The sequence below is a fragment of the Meriones unguiculatus genome, chromosome 5, assembly GCF_030254825.1.
Source record: "Meriones unguiculatus strain TT.TT164.6M chromosome 5, Bangor_MerUng_6.1, whole genome shotgun sequence".
In the NCBI taxonomy this organism is placed as follows: Eukaryota; Metazoa; Chordata; class Mammalia; order Rodentia; family Muridae; genus Meriones; species Meriones unguiculatus.
Genome location: NC_083353.1, coordinates 51,689,838 through 51,710,130, shown reverse-complemented (window position 1 = coordinate 51,710,130; position 20,293 = coordinate 51,689,838). Strand labels below are relative to the sequence as shown.

Below are 20,293 nucleotides of genomic sequence, written 5' to 3'. Positions count from 1 at the left end.
GCCTGAGGCTGAGAAAAGTCTTTTCCGTGCCGGGCTCCTTAGTCCCTCCTGCTGAATCCCCAGTACCCCCCTCAGGGAGGTCTCCTAGCTTTCACCTAGATTTCTGGTCTTACAAGCCGAGGGGACCGAGCGCAGCCTTGTACAGGTAAGGATGCAGGCTAGGACCAGTCTGAGGCAGGACTCCATGGGCGCCAGCCCCAGCCCCTGTCTTTCCTTCTGCGAGCCTCAGCACCATGAGATCCGACTCCAGAGGCCTCACGTGCTTCTCTCTGTTCACTGGTGCTGTGCCTAGAAGGCATTGGGCTCCCCGCACCTGGCAGAGGAGGATAACACCCAACTCCCTTGGCCCTCGGGGTGGGGTAGGGGACTAGAAAATAGCCTCATGAGCAGCAATCCACTGTCTCTTGGTCCTAGCAGGCCTTCCCCTAGGGTATTGCTCTGTGCATGGCTGGCTGGACTGTCTTCCCTGTTCTGATTCCCCTCCCCATAAAAGAGCCCTTCAATAATCCGTCGGCACGGAGCCCTGCTCTCGGTAGAAAGCTGGAAACCCCAACTGATCTTTCAGTGTTTCAATTTTTCAATGGAAGCATTTTAAGTATTCTCCCCAAGAAGAGGGGGGGACAGCCTCAGGGTGGATTGTTCGAGTCGTCACCTGAGGAGGCTAATGGGCACACGGGGCACCTGTGCCACCTCCTGACGGCACGTGAATCTTGTCCTAGAATAAGCGAAGAAAACAAACAATGTAAAAATCTTAAAGGAAAGAGGGGTTCACGTGGGCTGAACTCGGCAGCGTGTTAGGCTTGAGCCTCAACTACCCTGCTCACTAGCTGTGTGTAGCTGGGCAAGTGTTTTGGTCTCTCTGGGTCTCTGTTGGTGAAAAGATGGTTGGCCCTCAGGTTCCACATCTGAAGATTTTTTTTTTTTAGTCTCATTAACCACCAGAAGAAGATCAATATTTTATTTTTAAGTTATCTATTTTCAACTCCCAAAATGTTTCAACCATTTATAGTAATTTTATTTAATTGAGGTTAATTCTTAATACAGACTCTAAAGTATTCATGAAAAGATCTTGGATCAATCGTTTTTGTAAACTTTAAATGTGAAATTCGATAAAGATTGATTTGCTGAATCTGTTTGGAAAGTGAATCAGCAGGTGAAGACCCTTGCCTTCAAGCCCCCAAACATGAGTTTGATCCCTGGGACCCACATGATGGAAGGAGAGATGGACTCCTGTAAGTTGTCCTCTGATCCTTAGTTGTACATGTACCCACAAACATATGCTCAGAAGAAACAAGTGCAATATAGACTATTAATTCACTTAACATCTTTTTACTCTATATTTTATTTTTTAAATTTTATTTATTTTTATTAATTACAGTTTATTCACTTTGTATCCGCCCATAAGGCCCTTCCTCCCCCTCTCCCAGTCCCATCCTCCCTCCTCCTTCTTCATGAATGCCCCTCCCCAGGTCCACTGATAGGGGAGGTCCTCTTCTCCTTCCTTCTGATCTTAGTCTAGCAGATCATATCAGGAATGGCTGCATTGTCATCTTCTGTGGCCTGGTAAGGCTGCTCTTCCCTCAGGGGGAGGTGATCTAAGAGAACAGGCCAATCAGATTATGTCAGAGACAGTCCTTCTTCCCATTACTATGTAACCCACTTGGACACTAAGCTGCCATGGACTACATCTGTGCAGGGGTTTTAGGTTATCTCCATACCTGGTACTTGGTTGGAGTATGAATCTCTGGGAAGACCCCTATGTTCAAATTTTCTGGTTCTGTTGCTCTCCTTGTGGGGTTCCTGTCCTCTCCAGATCTTACTATTTCCCAGTTCTTACATAAGATTCCATGCACTCACGCTGACCAACAGTTGGCCATAAGACTCAGTGTCTGCTTTGATAGTCTGCAGGGTAGAGCCTTTCAGAGGCCCTCTGTGGCAGGTTCCTAGGTTGTTTCCTGTTTTCTTCTTCTTCTGATGTCTTCTTCTCTCCAATAAAAAGACACAGACTAACAGAATGGATGTGTAAACGAAACCCAGCAATCTGTTACATATAAGAAACACACCTAAGTCACAAAGATTACCTGAGCGTAAAGGGTTGGAAGACTGCTTTCCAAGCAAATGGACCCAAGAAGCAAGCAGGAGTAGCCATTCTAATATCTGATAAAATAGACTTTCAACCAAAATTAATAAAAAGAGATGGGGAAGGACACTTCATACTCATCAAGGGAAAATCCCACCAGGAAGACATCACAATCCTGAACATCTATATCCCAAATACAAGGGCACCCACATTTGTAAAAGAAACATTGATAAAACTTAAACCACATATAGATCCCCACACATTAATAGTGGGAGACTTCAACACCACACTCTCAACAAAGGACAGGTCAACAAAACAGAAATTAAACAAAGAAACAATGTCTCTGACAGAGGTCATGAATCAAATGGACCTCACAGACATTTACAGAACCTTAAACCCAAACACAAAATATTTACCTTCTTCTCAGCACCTCATGGAACCTTCTCCAAAATAGACCATATGGTTGGTCACAAAGCGAGCCTCAACAGATACAAGAAGATTGAAATAATCCCTTGTATCCTGTCTGATCACAAAGATATTTTTAAAAATTGCACCTGTATGAAGCTGTACCTATGTTTGTCCTGACTATGGGTCCTTCAGAGACACACTGTGAAGTCTCTGCACAACAATGGCATTGTATTAAGTATTATATGGTGTGTAGGGATGGCTGGAGGTAAGGGGGTACTTCACAGGTTCCACACCGTATGTAAGGGTGGTGAGCACCTTGGGACTGTGGTATCTGCAGTTCCAGTGTCATGAACACCAAGGGATGATCCTAACAGCACTAACGGCTCACAGTCGTGGCTGGGAAGGAATGAGAGCCAGACCTGAAGGGCCTGGAATGATGCCCCACATGCAATCAGCACCACACAAGAAGTTGTCATCTTTCTCATTGATACCTGCACTAAAGAACTTCATCTCCAGACATGGCTTTGACCTCTTTCTAGCCCTGTTTCTCTCTGACTAACCCAGAAGCCGAGAGGCACAGCCAGCACCCAGATCTCTTAGCTGTCAGATTCCCAGTGTGTTTAGAAACTCTCCCTGGAGGCTCTGGGAGCTGCCCTGTCTCTCACCTCACCCCTCCACTTGCACCCACCCAGAGTCTCAGTTGTGTCTGCACAGACCAAGGTCACCTGATATGGCCATGAGGACTTAAATCAGGCCAGTTGGAGGGTCCACAGCAAGACTTAAGCAGGGACAATTTTATTGAGAGCAATCAGATTTTTTTATACCTTTATCAGAAATGGAATATAGGGGCAATTGCCAGGAACAATACAATTGTAGTTGGGCAGAATGTAATCATTTGCAAGCTATACCGGGCACACAAGATAAAGGTGTAAGAATGGTTGTCCTGTCAAGTCTCTATGACTCCTTGACATCTAAGGAAATACAAGCTGGCCTGAATGCGTCATGGCCTGAGGGAGTGCACTGGTTTCTCAGGAACTGGAAAACACACTGTGTCTCAGGAGCCATGCACTCTAACCTGAAACACCTATGACACATAAACTCTCAAGGCAGTGAGGCCAGGCCACCTCCATTCCTGAAATCTTTACTGCTCCTTTAGCACGAAGAGACAGAGTTAAACCAGTTCCTCAAATCCTCAGGCATGTTTCTGTGTGAGGCTGGGATTCATCCCTGTCACTGGGACCTGGACAACCTCAGTGGTTCCAGGCAACTAAAGGAAATCAGGCCAGGTCAGAGACAGGCTACACAGTCATGTTCTGTGGGAATGGTCCCAAGATTCCAGGCCCCTGAGCAAGAAGAGCCACACCTATCACACGTGGTCATTGAGTGTGCTGCCTGGCAGGCCTCCAGATGGTAAGATTCAGCCATCTCAGTTGCCATCTGACTGCAGCAGCATGGGACCTCTGGGGAAGCATATGACCAGGGTCCTTTACACTTCCTGAGCCACAGATAAAGTTCTAGGCAATTTGTTACTTAGCCATAATTGAAGCTCATTTCAGGGTCTTTCAGTAAACAGAAGATAGCTTTTCTAGGGACCTAGGCCTGGAGGCAGGCATCTGCCCATAGATCCCAAGACTTAAATCTTTCTGGTGCCTCTAGGGATGCCCATCTCTAGGGTCAATTGCGAGCTGAGTTGTTCTCAATTTTGGTCACTAGGTGGCCAAAACACACTGAAAATTGGAAGAGGGGACTGGGTTATGGAAATGAATGCTGAAGAAGCCCTGTGAGTTTGGGTGAGATTTGGGGCAGATAGGTATTGCGGGTGATCCAGAATCCTTGGGTTCTGGGATGGGCTGGAAGGAAGCAGGTGTTCCTGAGGATGGGGAAACCCCGAGAAGGGTGTGGTTTTAGTGTGAGCTGGGTTCCCACCCAACAATGAGGTAGAACCACCACAGCTGTTTAAAGCTAAATGTAGAACTGTTATTTGTTTCATAGTCTTCATTAACAGACAAGAGATAATTGCTATAAGAGGAACCAATTAAGGTTATTGAATACGCATCTGCTTCTCAAATCAAGTATCTCTGCTTCTCACCTAGCGTCCACAGCACAGTGAGGTTTAATGTTACCTCCACTGTACAAGGAAATGGGGGCACAGATGGCAGGTAAGACACTAGTGTTGGGTGCAGCAACCCATCCCCCACAGGCTAAATGCTGACATGATGAGGTACAACAGGCCCAGTGCTCAGGAAGGCCCCTTACTTCCCCCTGAGTCTGGACCAGTCCCGCATGAACTGGGGAGAGGGGTCCTAACAGGACCTGAAGACATAAGAAAGTGAGGCCTGAGGGTGGGCTTGGGGGAAGGGAGAAACATTAAAGACTGACCCTGGGATGGGGCAAGGACTATCACGTGCAAGTCCCATATCCTTGGGCTTGTGGTTCCTCCCAGCCCTCTGGCCCCTGCCAGTAAGAAAAATAGGAGTTGCTACCTTGGAGGAGCCTGCTCTTCTCATTTCACTGTTTGACAAGCATCTGTGCCTTGAGAAGATGATGGCATCCCAGAGCACACTGTAGCAGGTAGAGCCAGGCCAGAGAGATGTGGCTCCCCTAGTTATTCTCTGCCCTGCACACCTTTGGCTGCTGTCCTGCACTGTGGTGCAGTCCACCTCTCTCCTGACCTGTGGTGGGCTCCTGGGGCACTGGGCACAGTCAGGCACTGTCAAGACAGCTACAAAGAAAAAGCACCTCTTTAAGACTTATTTTCCTTTATTTCTATTTCTCTTTGTTTCTTTTGACACAAAGTTTCTCTGTGTAACAGCCCTGGATTTGTAGATTAGGCTGGCTTCAAACTCACAGAGATCCGCCTGCCTCCTGAGTGTGGAGTGTGCCTGGCTATTCCCCCCACCCTTTAAATAAGCTAGGATGCTGGATCCTGGAAGATGTGACCCTGACGGTTATTAGATCCTTCCCTGGCAGTGAGGCCTTTCAGTCCTACAACTTTGGCACTGTCCTCCAGGAAACTGGTTGCTTCGAACTCTCCTTGGGCACCTTGGGAAGCTGAGCTCTGACTTCAGTTGCTGGATCCCAAAGCACATCCTGTCTCCTGACACCGTGATCTCAGCCACTGCTGTTTCAAACAGCATGTGAAGGATGCTGGGCTTTCTGCCCACCATCAGCATTGGGGAGAGCAACATGACTCTTGGGCATTTTTATCCATAAGAGTGGGTAGTGACTTTTCTTTGCTACCCTGTGCTATGACTGGTTCAAACTGGATCCTTAATTTGCAGGAAGAGCTGTGCCATAATTGGTGCAGACAACACTTGCCACATTTCCATTCAGAGTCAGCTCATGATCACTTGTGTGTGCCATGCGGAGGATTTCTCCAAAGTGGTCTTCCCCAGAGAGGGAACTTGTAAGCTGCTGTTGAAAGCAGAGGTTTCATAGGCAAGGCCAGTGGAAGTAAATTGCCAAGGGTTAAGATTGGAGAAAGCAGGGTGAGAAGAGGCAGAGAAAATAAGCATTGACAGAGGGTCCCAGCACTCCCGGCTTGAAAGCTGTGACAGTTGCCAATACTGAGAGCCAAGAGTCCCAAAGCCCGGGGGTGAGAGCTGTAGTGTCCAGGCTTACAATAGCTGCCCAGTACTAGGGGTTAAAGGCCAGGGCAATGAAAGTCCAGCCTGAGCACCTGGAGCCCGAATTTCTGACCAACAGAGCTTTGGCTCCCAGGATGTGAGCTGCAGTCTCCGGCTCTGCAACTATGGCCCTTTGGCCAGGAGCACCTGTACCTGAGAGTTTCTCTGCTTCTAATTCCCATCTGTGCAGAGTAAAGAATCCAGGCTTAGTGACCAGTAACAGGGATAGACGCTGCATTTCACTGCCCCGAAGTTCTAGCCTCACCCACTAAGCCAGCCTGCGTTGGAGCGCAGGACGCTGCTCGGGGCGGGCCCTAGGCTAAAGGCAGGACTGGGCGTGCCCTGGGCCTAGGCTGCGCAGTGGGAGAAAGCACCGGATGACCGTCGCCTGCCACGCGCCTGGCACAGAATGGGGAGGCGCTCCTGCTACCGGCGGTGGCGGTGGCGGTGGCGCTTGCCGGTGGCAGCAAGTCTGGGTGCTGCGCTCCTCCTCCTGTGCATCGCGCTGCGCTCCCTGCGCCCTGGTGAGTGCATGGCCCTGAGACTAGATTCTGGGGCCACCAGGCACCTGCTGTTGTCATGGGTCATGGCGGAAGACAGGCTCTCCACTCCCCGCAGAGGTCTTCTTTCCTGCCACTGGAGAGATGATCATTGTCTGGGTCAAATTGTGCTGCTGGTGGTGGTGGGGCTTTCGACCAGTCTGGGGGATGCTGTCTGACGGCTTGGAGGTACAGGACCCGGGACCTGCTAGTATCGGTTTTCACCAGGCATGTGGTCAGTCTCACTCTGAATGAGTCCAGATCCTCCGGAGGACAACTCACTTTACAGACAAAGCTGAGGGCAGAGGTCAGGTGTGGAGGTGCCGCAGGTACCTGGGCAGTGGGCTACGTTTGTGACGGTTTGCCCATCTTTTCATCCATGTGGATGGGGTCTGCTCACTTCCAGACAGGGTCATACCCTAGGGTGGATGGGGGCATTAGTTGGAAGTGACTCAGGATAAGCAAGGGAATATTTTAGGATGATTCTTATCCATGGAGGGACCCAGTGGGTAGGCTGGTAGACTGGAGGACATTCAGCAAGCTTAACCTGCAGTCAGTCCCCTCCCGTGGTCTCGGCAGTCTCATCTATGGAATGGGTGCTGACTCCTTACAGGGCTTTTGGGAGAGTGAGCTTGAATGAGACAGCAGGCAGTGCATGGCCCCCAACCCTTTCTTCACACTGCCTTAGGGGTTCCTGGGTTGGAGGCCAGGCTTTGGCTAAGGTCCAGGTGCAGAGAAGTGGGGAGGAGGCCCACTGACTCTGCCAACTAACACCTCTCCAGACATAAGTGGCTGTGCCAGCACACCCTCGGAAGCTCCCTGGAGGGAGCCTTCCTCCCCTGAGGACCTGTAGGTGATGGCTAGCCTCCTGGTGTCTAAAGTGCTCCTCAGCACAGTCTGGGTGTGGTCCCAGTGTCGCCTGATGCCACAGTCTGTCCACCCTGTCATTCACTGTAGACAAATGTTTACCCAGTCCTGGGCCCCGGTGGCTCAGGTCCCTCAGGGCTCAAACACTGCTGTGCAATGGGTATGAGAGGACAGATGAGAGCTGAGACCCCAGGGAGTGTCTGCGGAGGAGCATGGCGTCTGGGTGGTTGTCAGGGTGTCTTCGTGCCATCTCTTCCAGCCAGTCTTAACCCTGGGCCCTCTCCTCACCCAGGGGACATGGAGGGGAGGGGCTGTGCATGTGGGGAGGGAAAAATGTAAGCGTGGTTCGAGAATGGTTAGAGCATGGTTATCCTCATGCTTTCCCCTCAGCACCTTTGCTCAGGTAGGGCTGCCATTTACTCCTGTCACCCGCAGGCTGGCCTTATGCTATCTGGCCTGGGAAGTCTCCACTAACCTCTAGCTTCATTCCCCTGCTCTGAGATGCGTCTCTGAGCTTCCTCTGCTGCCATCCCTACCCCCCAGACTCTAGATCAGTAGTTCTCAACCTGTGAGCTGTGACTTATTTGGGGGATGAATAACCTCTTTCATGGGGCTTACAGAAGACCATTGGAAAACACAGACATTTGCATTATGATTCATAATAGCAGTAAAATTACAGTTCTGAAGTAGCAACAAAAATAATTTTATGGTTGGGGGCCACCACAACATGCAGATCTATGTTCAAGGGTCGCAGCATCAAGAAGGTTGGGAACCACTGCCCTAGATGCTCACACTCTACTGGAGTAGGTTTCCAGCTGCCAACTTTTCAGTCTTGGGCCAGCAAGAGCCAACTCCACCTCATCTCCTGGACTAGCTCTCTGCTCACCTTGGGGTGGTGGTGGTGGTGGTGAAATGTGTGCTTATGGTAGGCACTCTTACCAGACAGTGGGAAGGTCTGGTCCTCATGCAGGGGCCAGGATCCCATGTCCCTGGCCTCAGAGGGACATAGCCTTGTTTTTTTGCAGTCAAGTTTGGGTCAGAAGGGGATCATAGGGAGAGGTTTATAGGTCAGTGGGGATTCAGGGCCCAGGAGAATCCCAATGCCACATCTCAGCTGAGAGACCAAGATGGGCCCTGTCCCTTCCTGCTTCAGGGAATGAGATGTCACTGTCATCATGTGCTGGGCAAATGGCACACTGAGAGGTTACAGGTTATGCCTGGGTTCCAGCTGTCCCAGGAATCTCACTGGCCTCTTCCCAGTGGGGAGCCCATGCTGGTCACCCTGCCCCAGGATCTTCCACCAACACTGAGCCCAGGGTCAGCATGGTGAAGTGAGACAGCATGCCACTCTCCCCCCTGGGGTCCCTGGATGTCACCACTGTCACCCCCAGGGCCCTCCTGAGACCTTTGCTTCCTTGGCCTGGACACAGAGCCTGGGCTTCCCTGCTGCACACACCTCTAACTACATGTCTGCTGAGCCTGCTGCCACGGAGTCCCTGTTTAGGATCTGGAGGACTTACAAGTGTCCCACCTCACGGAGTTGCATTTTGACACTAAAGCCCAGGTCTGCATATCACCTGCTCTTACACATACCCTGACGGGTGCTTTGATCTGCTGACTGGGACAGCAGAGGAGTCTCAGAACCCCTTGGCCTAAGTGCCAGAGTGGTTGGCAAAAGGAGGGGGCGTGGCTGCTGGGAGGGAGCTCACCAGGTCCAGCTGGAGTCCAGAGCTCAGGAGACTCAGTCTTTGGAGAAATGGTCTCTGGCAGGTTGGTCAGCTCAAGTAGGAATGGGGAGGCAAATGTGATCAAGGGAAAACAAGTAGCATTCTTAAGCCAAGAATTGTGGGGTCGGGATTTGAGTCCTAGAGCTCAGAGTCAGGAGAGGAGGTATACTGGGGGAGGTGGGACAGCTGCCCAGCCTACCACCCTCCCCACAGGGTCTCTGTGGCAGCTCCATTACTGCTCCTAGGTTCTGTTTGTAGTCCTTTGCTCCTTTGCCATCTTTGCTTAGAATGGTGATTCAGGCTTATTTTTTTTTCCACTTTACGAAGCAAAGATATTTGGGATAAGCTTTGAAAGAAGCATAGAAGTTGGTCAGATGGAAACCTGAGTGAATTGGTTAGTTTTTTAAAAAAATTTTAGTGTGTGTGTGTTTGTCAACTTGACACAGTTAAGGGTGATTCTCAATTGAGAGTATGCCTCCATCAGATTGGCCTGTAGGGACCAAATCTATGGGGGCATTTTCTTGGTGAATGATTGATGTGGGAGAGCCCAGGTCACTGTGGGCAGTGCCACTCTGGGCAGGTGGTCCTGGTTGTATAAAAAAAGCAGTCTGAGAAAGGCATGGCCAGCAAGCAGGCAAGCAGTGTCCCTCTAAGGTCTCTGCTTTAGTTCCTTACTCTAGGTTCTGTCAGTGATGCAGTGTGACCTGTGATGAAATAAATGAACGCAACTGAACACAGCAACTGAAAGCAAATTAAAACAGTAATAAGAGTGGGGTTTGAACCCACGTGGATGTATGGCATTGGAGGAGTAGAGGGCCTGTGGGTGGTTTGCAATGCTGGGCTGATGCAATGCAGATCTGGTGACAGCTGCTCTGGTAGGGATTCCCTCACAGCAAATGGCTTGTGGAAGTCAGTGAACAGTTTAAATATAATTGGAAAGAGGCAGAATGACCTTTCCCCTGTGAAGAGCTTATCTAATGTGTCCCACTCTCCCTTCAGGGTAACCACAAGAAAGAATGTCCCTGACACTGGGTTCCAGAGCTCCCTGAAAGCCTTTTGAGGGTGAGTGGGGCTGAGACTCTGACCCAGCCCCTACTGGTGCTTCTGTTGGTTTGTCTTGCAACAGGACTGTGAGAACTTATTAACCAGGATGTGGCTGTTGCAATGTGCCCTGGGCTGGACTCATCCAACCCCTAGCCCATCCCCCCAAAGCAACCTGTCCTACCCTGCCTAGGGCATGGGGCTTCCTACTGGAAGTGGGGCCTGAGGGCTGGGGTCAGCTTTCTTGGAGTTTTCCTTGGTGCTCCTGTAAGGGTATTGCTGCTGGATTTCACCCTCTGTGACCTTGTGTGTCCTGCCCCTCCCCATCACAGCGGGCACTTCCTCCTTAGACAGCAAAGCAGAGCTTGGGGACCCTGTGGAACCCTAGGGTGTGCAGGATGAGGAGGAGCCTGGCAAGCGGACACTGGAACCTGAGTTGTATCCTGTCTTTGGAACCAGTCAGCTTTGAGGTTTTTCGCCTCTTGACTGTCAGTTTCCTCATGTAACAAATGGGAAAGTAACAGTTTCCACCTGACAGGAGGCCCCAGGTTAGTTTCACACAGCACGGTTACACAGTGCCCAGTGTCACCTGCCCCGATCTCAACTGTCCCACCCTTGTGCTGCCATAGGATCCTGGACAAAGGCGTCTGCTGTGTGGTCTATGGGGCCTTCTCTAGGATTCTCCCACCTTGCATGGGCACTGAGTCTATCCAGGGCTGGGCACCAAAAGTTCTGGTGGTCTGAATATTGGTGTCTTGAGCTGAGGGAGGTGGCCTACCTGGACAGTCCTGCTTGTCCCAGGCCTGTTCTCCATCCCACAGGCCTGCTCTGGTCTCCTTCCAAAGTAGGCTCCCTCCTCTGCACTATGCTCTCCCCGCTGCAGTCCAAGGCTGTCCCCATCTATCTCCTTTTATTGACACTCCAGTCCTTCCTCTGTTCCTGCCCTCCCCTCTCTCGAAGGCAGGGTAGTTGTTAGCTTCCGTGCTGCTGCTCAGTTGCTTGGGGTTAGGCCCTAACCAGTGGTTCTCAACCTTTCTAATGCTTCGACCCTTTAGTACAGTTCCTCATGTTGTGGTGACCCTCAATCACAGAATTATTTTCGTTGCTATTTTGTAACAGTAATTTTGCTACTGTTCTGAATTGTAATATAAATATCTGATATGCAGATGGCTCTAGGTGAGCCCTGTGAAATGGCTATTTGACCTCCCGAAGGAACGGAGACCCACAGATTGAGAACTGGGTAAGGGGAAGTCTTAGCTCTGCCCAGGCCCCTCCCTGGCTATACACCCTGCTGTGTCCTCTCCAGTCTGTTCTGTCTGTCTTGACTGAGAGGAGGGAGTATAGTTGGGAGAAGGTCAAGAAAGGCTGGGGATGAAGGTGCTGGGGCTCCAGTGTGGCCCTGTTTGGAGCTAGGTCAGTGGTCCTCAGTGGGCTGGTCCATGGACTATACAGGTAACCCTTTCTGACCAAGCACACACACACACACACACACACACACACACACACACACACACACCACACCATTCTTTCTATAGCCAGCCTGATCTTGCCAGGACTAGGGTTCTGTGCACTCCATTGGCAGGAGAGCTGTAATGCTAGCCCTGTAATCTGTGACCACATCTATTCTGGGCCCCTTGGTGCCTGTACTCCACCCACTGGCCCTTGGCATCTGCTGTGGGACCCACTCTTAGGCAGCTGTGGTCTGGCCAGGAAATAGAAGGCCTTGGGTGAGGAGTGGCTTCTGGAATGATAGGAGTCTCCAAGTAGGGTTGGGGGTCAGACTTCTGTGCTATGGTCCCTCCAAGTTCCTCTCCCTGCCCTGCCCAAAGACCTGGAGGGAACCACAGCCCTTAGTTGCTTGCTGAGGTTCTAAGAAGACCCTTGCACTAGGTGGCCTTGAGTGACACATCTAACCTCAAGGACAGTGAGGACACATTCTCCTCTGGTGTTGAGAGAAATGTCACTCAGGCATGTTGCAGCCCTGATGCCAATGGCTGTATTAGCGATGCCCCCTCTCCTGGCAGCTCGTTCTCTGATGAAGGTGCTGCTCTGTCAAAAAGGCAGCAGGATCACAGTAGAGTCTGGAGAAGTTCTGGGTAGAGTCTGGAGAAGTTCAAGGGCTGGGTCCATGGGCATCCTCAAGACAAGCTTCCTGCATAAGCCCTGGTCCAAGTGGCCCCACTTATCCTAGCTACACACACACATGGCCTGGGGTGTGCAGGCAGCCCTGGAGTCTTAGGGACACTGAAGGATGCAAGCTAAAAACACAGACTTCCTGTCCAGTTTTGGAAACAGGTAAAGCTGCATGTATCAGGAATAGCATGCACACTTCATGGCAGGCACAGGCTTCAACATTCACAGGCTTCCGGGGGCTCATACAGCTTGGTGACCTCCCTGACAGCCTGCGGCCTGGCTGCACCACTTCCCAGCCCTTCCTGGATGCTCACGATTGATCCAGACCTAGGGACTGAACAGCCATCAGACTTGTGAGTCCCTCAGGACTCAAAGTCTCTGGCCAGGTGAAGGGTGGGGCATGGGCGGGGCCTGAGACAGGGTGAGTAGAAAGATGGGGCTGAGTGCTCTTCCCGAGGACAGGCAGGCTCCTTTCCTCTTGTCCTCTGTACTTGCCATTGTCCAGTGGTGGACTGTAGGTGGACTGTAGGGCATGAGGGTGAGAAAGACCCCAACAATACTGCCCTACCAGTGCCTAACACCTATAAAACCCCCGCCAGGAATGTAAGACACAGGAGGAAAATTGAGTCACATAAGTGGGTTAAATGTGTTCTAGGTGTGTTGGTCAAACCACACCTTGTCCAAAGCCAGCCATGATCTCTCTCTCTCCTTATGCCCTCCAGCACTTGAAAACAAATCCCTGGGCTCCAGCTGGTTTGGAGGGGTGAGGAAGAGTCCCTTACAGATGTTGCATGACCTGGACCAGGTAAGTGGCTAGGTTGCCCTCTCACATCCTGGATAGGAAGCCACAGTCTCCTGTGTCCTTGCTGCAATAGGCTCTGTCCAGTATGGGCAATGAGCTTCCTGCCTAGTCTGGAAGTTCACCACAACAGAGGCGTGTGCTTGTCCTGTGCTATGTATGGCAGACACAGAGAAGTAAAATAGCCCCATGTCTGTCTCAGGAGACCAGTGAACAGATGGTCATTAAGCCATGTCTGTCCCAGGGGACCAGCAAAAAGACGGTTGTTAACCTCTGTATGTCCCAGGAGTTCAAGTAGATGGTCATTAAGTTACCAAGTTTTAGTATGTGGCACAGCAAGGGAATGTTTGAAGGACTCTCTCCCCTTTTCTAAGCAGATGGAGCAAGCGGCCCTCCTGGGACTGCACACGGCCTCAGATATGCTCACATACACCCTACCGCACAAGCACTCGTTGGCTTGGCATGGTGTCAGCTCCCAAGGGACCCAGCCCGATTAAGTATTACGTCAAAACACTCCTAGCATCTGGGCCCTTGATGCTCAGCTACTTGGCCATATAGCACACTGCAGATATAGTGGTTCTCCTAGTGATGGTGTGCATCAGCTGGGCAGACTCACTGTCCCCTCCTCCTACAGGTAGAGAGCTATACAGAGCGTCACCCCAGCCCAGGAAAAAGTTTGTGTTCAAAACTGGCAGTGGCTCCTTCTGAATGTCACAGACATAAAGTCAAACAAAACAAGACAAAAAACTAGCCCAAGATCATACACGTAGGACTGACTGTACCACTAGGATATTCCACCTTGGCTCACAGCCAAAGAAACACACAAGTAGTGTGTATTGAGCACCTACTGTATGCAAGCCATTCTCTTGTGCTGATTTTTGTGTCAATCAGCTGGACTGGGTTCCAGCCCTCACAGAGCAGACAGCATCGTCAGGTAGGGAATAGCCTGACCAGCAATTACAATGACATGATATGGAGCTGTGCTCTGAGGGAGCAATGGGGATTACAAGGAACTTTCCAAGGGGATTCTGGTGGCGATTGGGAGAGGCTGCTCCCAGAGAAAGGGGATTGCACTGTGATCTGAAGAGGAAAAGCAAAAACCACAGAGAACAGCTAGGCCAACAGCCTGGTAGCAAGGAGGGCAGAGAGGTTTTTTGAGCTTGGAAGGCAGGCAGCATGCCACAGGGTCCAGACTGTGGCAAGGACAATGGGGAACCATGGAGGATTTTAAGCAGGAGCAGCAGGGTTGGAAGATTCCCTTGGACTGCTGTGTGGGTGTGTCTTCTGAACCTAGCCACACCCTGGGGTTGCAGATAAAGAAGTCTTGGTTCAAAGAGGATGTCTGCCTTACCCCCGGCTGCACACTGAGCAGTGGGGAGGGCAGGCTCTCAGGAGGTTCCTAATTCCACTAGCTCTGCAGCCTTCAGAGGGGCGGATGGGCCCTCACAGTTCCAGGATCCATGACTGTTGTAGTCAAATCCTTCGAGGCCATATGCCTTGCTGCTAGAGACATGGCAGCAACAGACATGCCAGGGGACAAGGACTGACCCTATGTTATGCTCTCACCTACTAATGCAAACCACAAATCTACCATTGTGTCTGTTTACAGATGGGAAACAGGAAGCTCACTGGGAGCGACAAGGGCTGTTGTGCAGGATGAGGCACCAGCTGTGGAATCCCAGCAGCCCTAAGTTAAAGAGCCAGTCTTAAAATATCAGAAAGTCAGTGAGTCATAAATGAACACGTAGATTTTTGGAAGATGCTAACCAAATACACATTACTGTTTTCTCAAATTTTGGGGAATCTTTGAAAACCCTGGGAATCTTTTGCCTTTATTATAATATGCTTAAGAAATAAATTCACCAAAAGGATTTAAGAGAGAGTAGTGGAAAGTGAATTTGAGCCAAGTACATGATAAACATGTATGAAAATATTACCATGAAATTCACATTTATGCAGTGAATATATGTTAATAATAAAATAATGTTTAAAGTAAAAAAAAAAAGAGCCAGTCTCTCCACAAAATGCCATGATCTCAGGCACCTCACTTCTCCCAAGCCTGGGTTTGGTCGTCTGCTGAGACAGTGTTGACTGTCTTCGGGCTCATGAGTCTGTAAACAGCAGCAGTGTTGACACAGAGGCCAGCGACCCCAGGGGACAACAGTGACATATTGCCCTCTGTCATCCTCTGAGTGTTACTCCTGCTACAGATTTGCAGCCTCATGACTGCAAGATGACTGCCATCCTTACTGAAGAGGATCTCAGGAGGGGGTAGGTGGACACCCCCTCCCCCCATTCCCTCTTGCTTTGTATCCTAAGGAGAAGCCTTTCCCAGGAGTAGTTGGCCAACTTCCCCACATCTCTTTGCTCAGAGCCAGGCCACATGCCCATCCTAGACTCATCCCTTTTGTGACAGTGTGGGGCTGCATGGCTGGGTTCTTCGGAGGGTAGGCATCTTCAGACAGCTGATGAAGAGGGAGGTGAGCTGAGGAGTAGATGGCTGGCATTCCTCCACAAGATGTGCTGGACTGTGAGGAGGTTGAGGTCAGCCTGGCCTGTGAGGTTTCCAAGGCCACTCCTGATGGCAAGAACAGGGTCTTCTTAGAGCCCACAGACTCCATGGCCATGGCTGAACTTGGCATGGTGACATGGTGATAAAGAACTGAAAGTTCAGTGCAGCACATGTCTCCTCAGCCAGGCCCTTGTCCTCCCAGCAGGGCCTGGTCCTTGTGTGGGCTTCCAGACAAGTTCTTGGCATATGAATTTTAACTTTTCCAAATGTCACTGTCTGTGTCTCTGCTTGTTCACCTCTCTGCCTTTAGCTTTCCTTTGTAACTAACTCATGCAGATTAGTGACATAGGACACCCCACATTACATGGCCAACTCCCTCCCTCCTTCTCTAAAGCCTCCATCCCTAAAGCCTCCCTCCATCTCTAAAGCTCGTGGATGCTGAGGCTCTGTCACCACTTAAAGTAAAAGAATAGGTGCCCCTCCACCCATCCTTTCTGAAACACTTTTCTTTCCTCCCTCATAAGACACAGGGTCAAGACACTTAATGAATCCTGGACCTCGGCAGAATATTTTTGAAGGCCTCAGAAACCTGCGTGCACGTGGACACACAAACACATACACACTCCCATGCCACCAGCATCCATGATCTCATGATGGGGCTGGAGTTCCAACATTTCTGCTTCTGTTATATACAGCCTCTGAGCTTGAAATATTCCGAGGGCCTTTAACTTTCTAAGAAAGAGCGCAATATAAATTTACTCTTCCGAAGTGGCTGATTTGGTGGTTTTAATATCTTACAAGTTTGTGTGACCTCACCACTGTCTAAAACACTTGCATTATCCCAAGGGAGACTATGCCTATATAGTGGCCCTTCCTCTTCCTCCTCTTCTAGCTCCTGACAACCCCTAATCCTGTCTGCAGATCACCTGTTTTGATCATTCCACACAAAAGCAACCACACAACCATGCCTTTAGTCCCAGAACTCGGGAGGCAGAGACAGAAGGATCTCTGTGAGTTCAAGGCCGGCTTGGTCTACATCTCCAGCCCACCTCCAGGACAGTCATGGCTACCCTGTGTCAGAAAAAAAAAGGGGGGGGGATCATACGATAGTTGGCCTTTTATGTCTGGCTTCCTTCACCCAGAATAATTCTTTCAAGGTTCATCTGTGATGCAGTATTTATCACACTCTCCTTCCATTTAATGCCTGAATAATGCTGTTATGGATATACCATATACTATTTATCCATCTGTCAAATGATGGACTTTGAAGTTTTTTTTCCTATAGGAATAATGAACATTCATGTACACGTTTCTGTGTGCCTATGTTCTTAGTTGTTTATAGTCACCCCTTGGCAATAGTCATTCAGTAACTTGTAGGATAATGGGCTTTAATGTGTGTGGTGGTTAAATAAACTTGCTGATTCCGTATTAATAAATGGACACATTTCTTTGTACCTTTATTTACTTTTCTCCCCAGCAAAGCTTTCATTTTGTGTGTATGGGTATTTTGCCTGCACATGCTATTTATGGACCACGTGTATTCAGTGCCCAAAGAGGCCAGAAGAGGGCATCAGATCTTCTGGAACAGGAACTACAAATATGAACGAGCCACACAGTACCCAGCACACCAGGTTCCTCCCATCCTTCTCCCTCATCAGTTAGACTTCATTACTTCCAATTCCAGGACAGACTCCAGACCATTCAGAGGCTGGTGCCACATCTGGGGTTCCAGATTCCAGTGTGTGTGTGTGGGGAATCCCCTGCCCGAGACCCTGGTCAAATAGCATCTGCGCAATCTCAGGTCCTGGAACCCACTGCACTCTGACATGTGGCCCTGACCGCCCCGTCCCTTGTCACCTGCAGGCTCCACGTTCTGCGATGGCCGAGTTGCACCACCAGCGGCGAGAGCAGTTACGCCGGGCCTGCAGCCGCCACACACGACGACAACGGCTGCTGCAGCCGGAGGACCTGCGGCACGTGCTGGTCGACGATGCGCACCGGATGCTGTACTGCTACGTGCCCAAGGTGGCCTGCACCAACTGGAAGCGCGTGCTGCTGGCGCTGCGCGGCCGTGGGGACCCGAGCGCGATTCCTGCACACGAGGCGCATGCGCCCGGCCTGCTGCCTTCCCTGGCCGACTTTGCGCCATCCGAGGTCAACCGGCGGCTGCGCGACTACCTGGCCTTTCTCTTTGTGCGCGAGCCCTTCGAGCGCCTGGCCTCGGCCTACCGCAACAAGCTGGTGCAGCCGCACAGTGCGGCTTTCCAGCGGCGCTATGGCACGCGCATTGTGCGCCGCCTTCGACCACACGCACAGCCCGATGCACTGGCCCGCGGCCACGATGTGCGCTTCGCCGAGTTCCTGGCCTATCTGCTCGACCCACGCACGCGCCGCCACGAGCCTTTCAACGAACACTGGGAGCGTGCGCATGCGCTTTGCCACCCGTGCCTAGTGCGCTATGACGTGGTGGGCAAATTCGAGACGCTAGAGGAGGATGCAGCCTTCCTGCTGGACCTGGTGGGCGAGCCTGGCCTGCGCTTCCCTGCTCCGCCGCGGAGGAAGAAGAAGGATCCCACGCATGACCAGGCTCGACGCCTTTTCCAGGACATCAGCCCCTTCTATCAGCGCCGCCTCTATGACCTCTATAAGATGGACTTTCTGCTCTTCAACTACTCCGCCCCCTCCTATCTGCGGCTGCGGTAGGGGCGGTAGGTGCGATAGGGCCTGTGGCTGCTGTGACCAGGAGGTCTGCAGTGAACCTGGTAGTGTGGATTGGAGACCCATTGGGTTACCAAACCCAGTGGGCCTGACCAAGAGCCTGTACAGAGGCCACGCGCGTACTGACTGGGTCGGGTACAGCTTGCCTCAGGGGCCCACACACTTGGCCGCTTCTGCCTTTGGTTTGCTTCTTTCTCCTGCTGCAGATGGCAGGCTTCTCCTTGGACCCCAGGTTTTTGTTGTTATTGTTGGGTTTTTTGGTTTGGTTTGGTTTGGTTTGGTTGTGAAAGTCCATTTCTCAGTCATGTCTGTGCAGAGCTTGTCCATGGTTGTTACAGGACAGAATGGCAGGGTTTGGTTCAGTGTGGTGTGAGGTCTAGCTCGGCGCCTACCTTTCTTCCTTCAGGCTGTCAAGGGCAGATGGAGCCAGAGAGAAGCTATGCCAGGCTCAGCTCTGGCGGGGTATGGCCATCCCTGTCAGCAGGCACTGCTTAGGTGTCAATATGAGCTGCCTGCAATCCCAGCAGTCACAGGATGGTAGAGCAGTACCACTCCACCTCACCCTCGCCTGGTTGGCCTATCTTTGATCTCAGTTTTGTAAGATGCTGGGTCTTCCTGTGTCAACAGAGGTCAGGATGCAACATGGTGGCAGTTTTTCCAGCACCGTGAGGAGCTGGGCCAGTCATGTTTTTGTTTTTAATAAATATGTTTTGTTACATTTTCACTTTGGTCCATTTTCCTTGGACTATTTACGGGGCAGATCTTGGGCAATTCCGTGTGTCTCTGAACCTCAGTTTCCTCTGCTGCTATGTGGCACAAGAATGAAAGGTAGCAGGCAGATCAGAGCAAAGTGGTCATGGAACCTAGGTCACCTCCACAACAGCCTCGGGTGGTGGGGATGATGGCAGTAAGAGGGTGGCTGGAGTTCCAGAGGGCAGCGAAGAAGAACCAACAGGGAGCAGAAATGGTAGAGAGGAGACAAAGGGATGGTAAAAGGGGCCGAGAACTGTAGCTGAAGAAAATGTCTGTAAAGATAGGGGTGGGGTGGGGGGAGGGACACTTACTGTAGGAGCAGAGGATCCTGACACCCAATACCTGTCCAGAAGCTGTGACAGTTGCAGACATTGCCTGCTGTCTGCTGTTCACCTGTTGCCAGAAGCTGAGGGTTACAGCTGCCTAGCTGCCGGGCTTCTGGTTACAGTCCCGGGAAACCATTCCCCAGCCTGAGCACCCGGAGCCCTGGAGTCTCTGGATTCGATGTCCTGGAGCAACAGCCCTGGCTCTCTGGGTTTGAGTTGCAGCCTTTGGCTGTGCCAGTGCAGCTTCTGGGCCTCAGGCACTCAGGGGTTGGGACTGTCAGCATTGGAGAGTTTCATCCACTCGGATTTCTATGTAAAGAAGGACGTCAGGCAGCTGGCTGACAGAGCAGCAATGCCAGACTCTGTCTGTGGGGAGCAGAGAGGCCCTGGCTTCTTCCTGCTCAGTCACATTCACCCTGCTAGGGCTGGGTTCCCCCTCACAGGAGCCCGCCTAAGGCCTTCAGGGCACTCTGAGCAGCCACAGGACTGTGTGGCTCTGGACCAGGGAAGGAGCTGCCAACACCGCCGCTGCTGCTGCTGTTTGAATTCTTGCCCCAGACTGCCCTTCTCTCCACTGGAGGAATGGACAGTCCCTGGAGTTTTCCCCAGCAACCCGAGACCGTAGCTTCATCCTTCTAGGCAAACTGTGGAGTGAAAGGATGGGGGCTGTGGTCACTCACCCTCTCTGCTAGGCATATATCCTGGCTTTTGTCCTGTTAGGGTTTGCCATGTGCTCAGCGGCCACCCCCTCAGTCCTTACTCAT

At 51.2% G+C, this 20,293-nt stretch overlaps 1 protein-coding gene and 1 long non-coding RNA gene across 4 annotated transcripts; one reads left to right on the top strand and one right to left on the bottom strand.

Annotated features, from left to right (window-relative positions):
* Positions 1-1,426: 1,426 nt before the first annotated feature.
* On the bottom strand, positions 1,427-6,373 carry LOC132654231 (uncharacterized). The gene is made up of 3 exons (XR_009591881.1): positions 6,268-6,373; positions 1,719-2,041; positions 1,427-1,595 (listed from the first exon to the last, which is right to left on the bottom strand). It is a non-coding gene; the product is annotated as an uncharacterized LOC132654231 (long non-coding RNA).
* Positions 6,374-6,385: 12 nt separating this feature from the next.
* Chst13 (carbohydrate sulfotransferase 13) lies at positions 6,386-19,174 on the top strand. 3 transcript variants are annotated; one of them, XM_060383741.1, is made up of 4 exons: positions 6,509-6,638; positions 10,247-10,309; positions 13,144-13,226; positions 17,596-19,174. In XM_060383741.1, exons 3-4 carry the CDS (start codon positions 13,206-13,208, stop codon positions 18,433-18,435), a joined length of 861 nt encoding a protein of 286 aa, XP_060239724.1. In that variant the 5' UTR covers positions 6,509-6,638; positions 10,247-10,309; positions 13,144-13,205; the 3' UTR covers positions 18,436-19,174. The 3 variants fall into 3 exon arrangements, with proteins under 3 accessions (XP_021494938.1, XP_060239723.1, XP_060239724.1); XM_021639263.2 differs by lacking the exon at positions 10,247-10,309 and having other exon boundaries at positions 6,386-6,638; XM_060383740.1 differs by lacking the exons at positions 10,247-10,309; positions 13,144-13,226 and having other exon boundaries at positions 6,395-6,638.
* The last annotated feature ends 1,119 nt before the right edge of the window (positions 19,175-20,293 follow it).

What these genes read in the sequence shown, in the direction of transcription:
- Chst13 (XM_021639263.2), top strand. Translation starts at nt 6,524, where the DNA reads ATGGGGAGGCGCTCCTGCTACCGGCGGTGGCGGTGGCGGTGGCGCTTG. An exon ending in GCTGCGCTCCCTGCGCCCTG is followed by an intron (nt 6,639 to 13,143) that starts GTGAGTGCATGG and finishes TATGCCCTCCAG; the next exon opens with CACTTGAAAACAAATCCCTG. An exon ending in TGTTGCATGACCTGGACCAG is followed by an intron (nt 13,227 to 17,595) that starts GTAAGTGGCTAG and finishes TGTCACCTGCAG; the next exon opens with GCTCCACGTTCTGCGATGGC.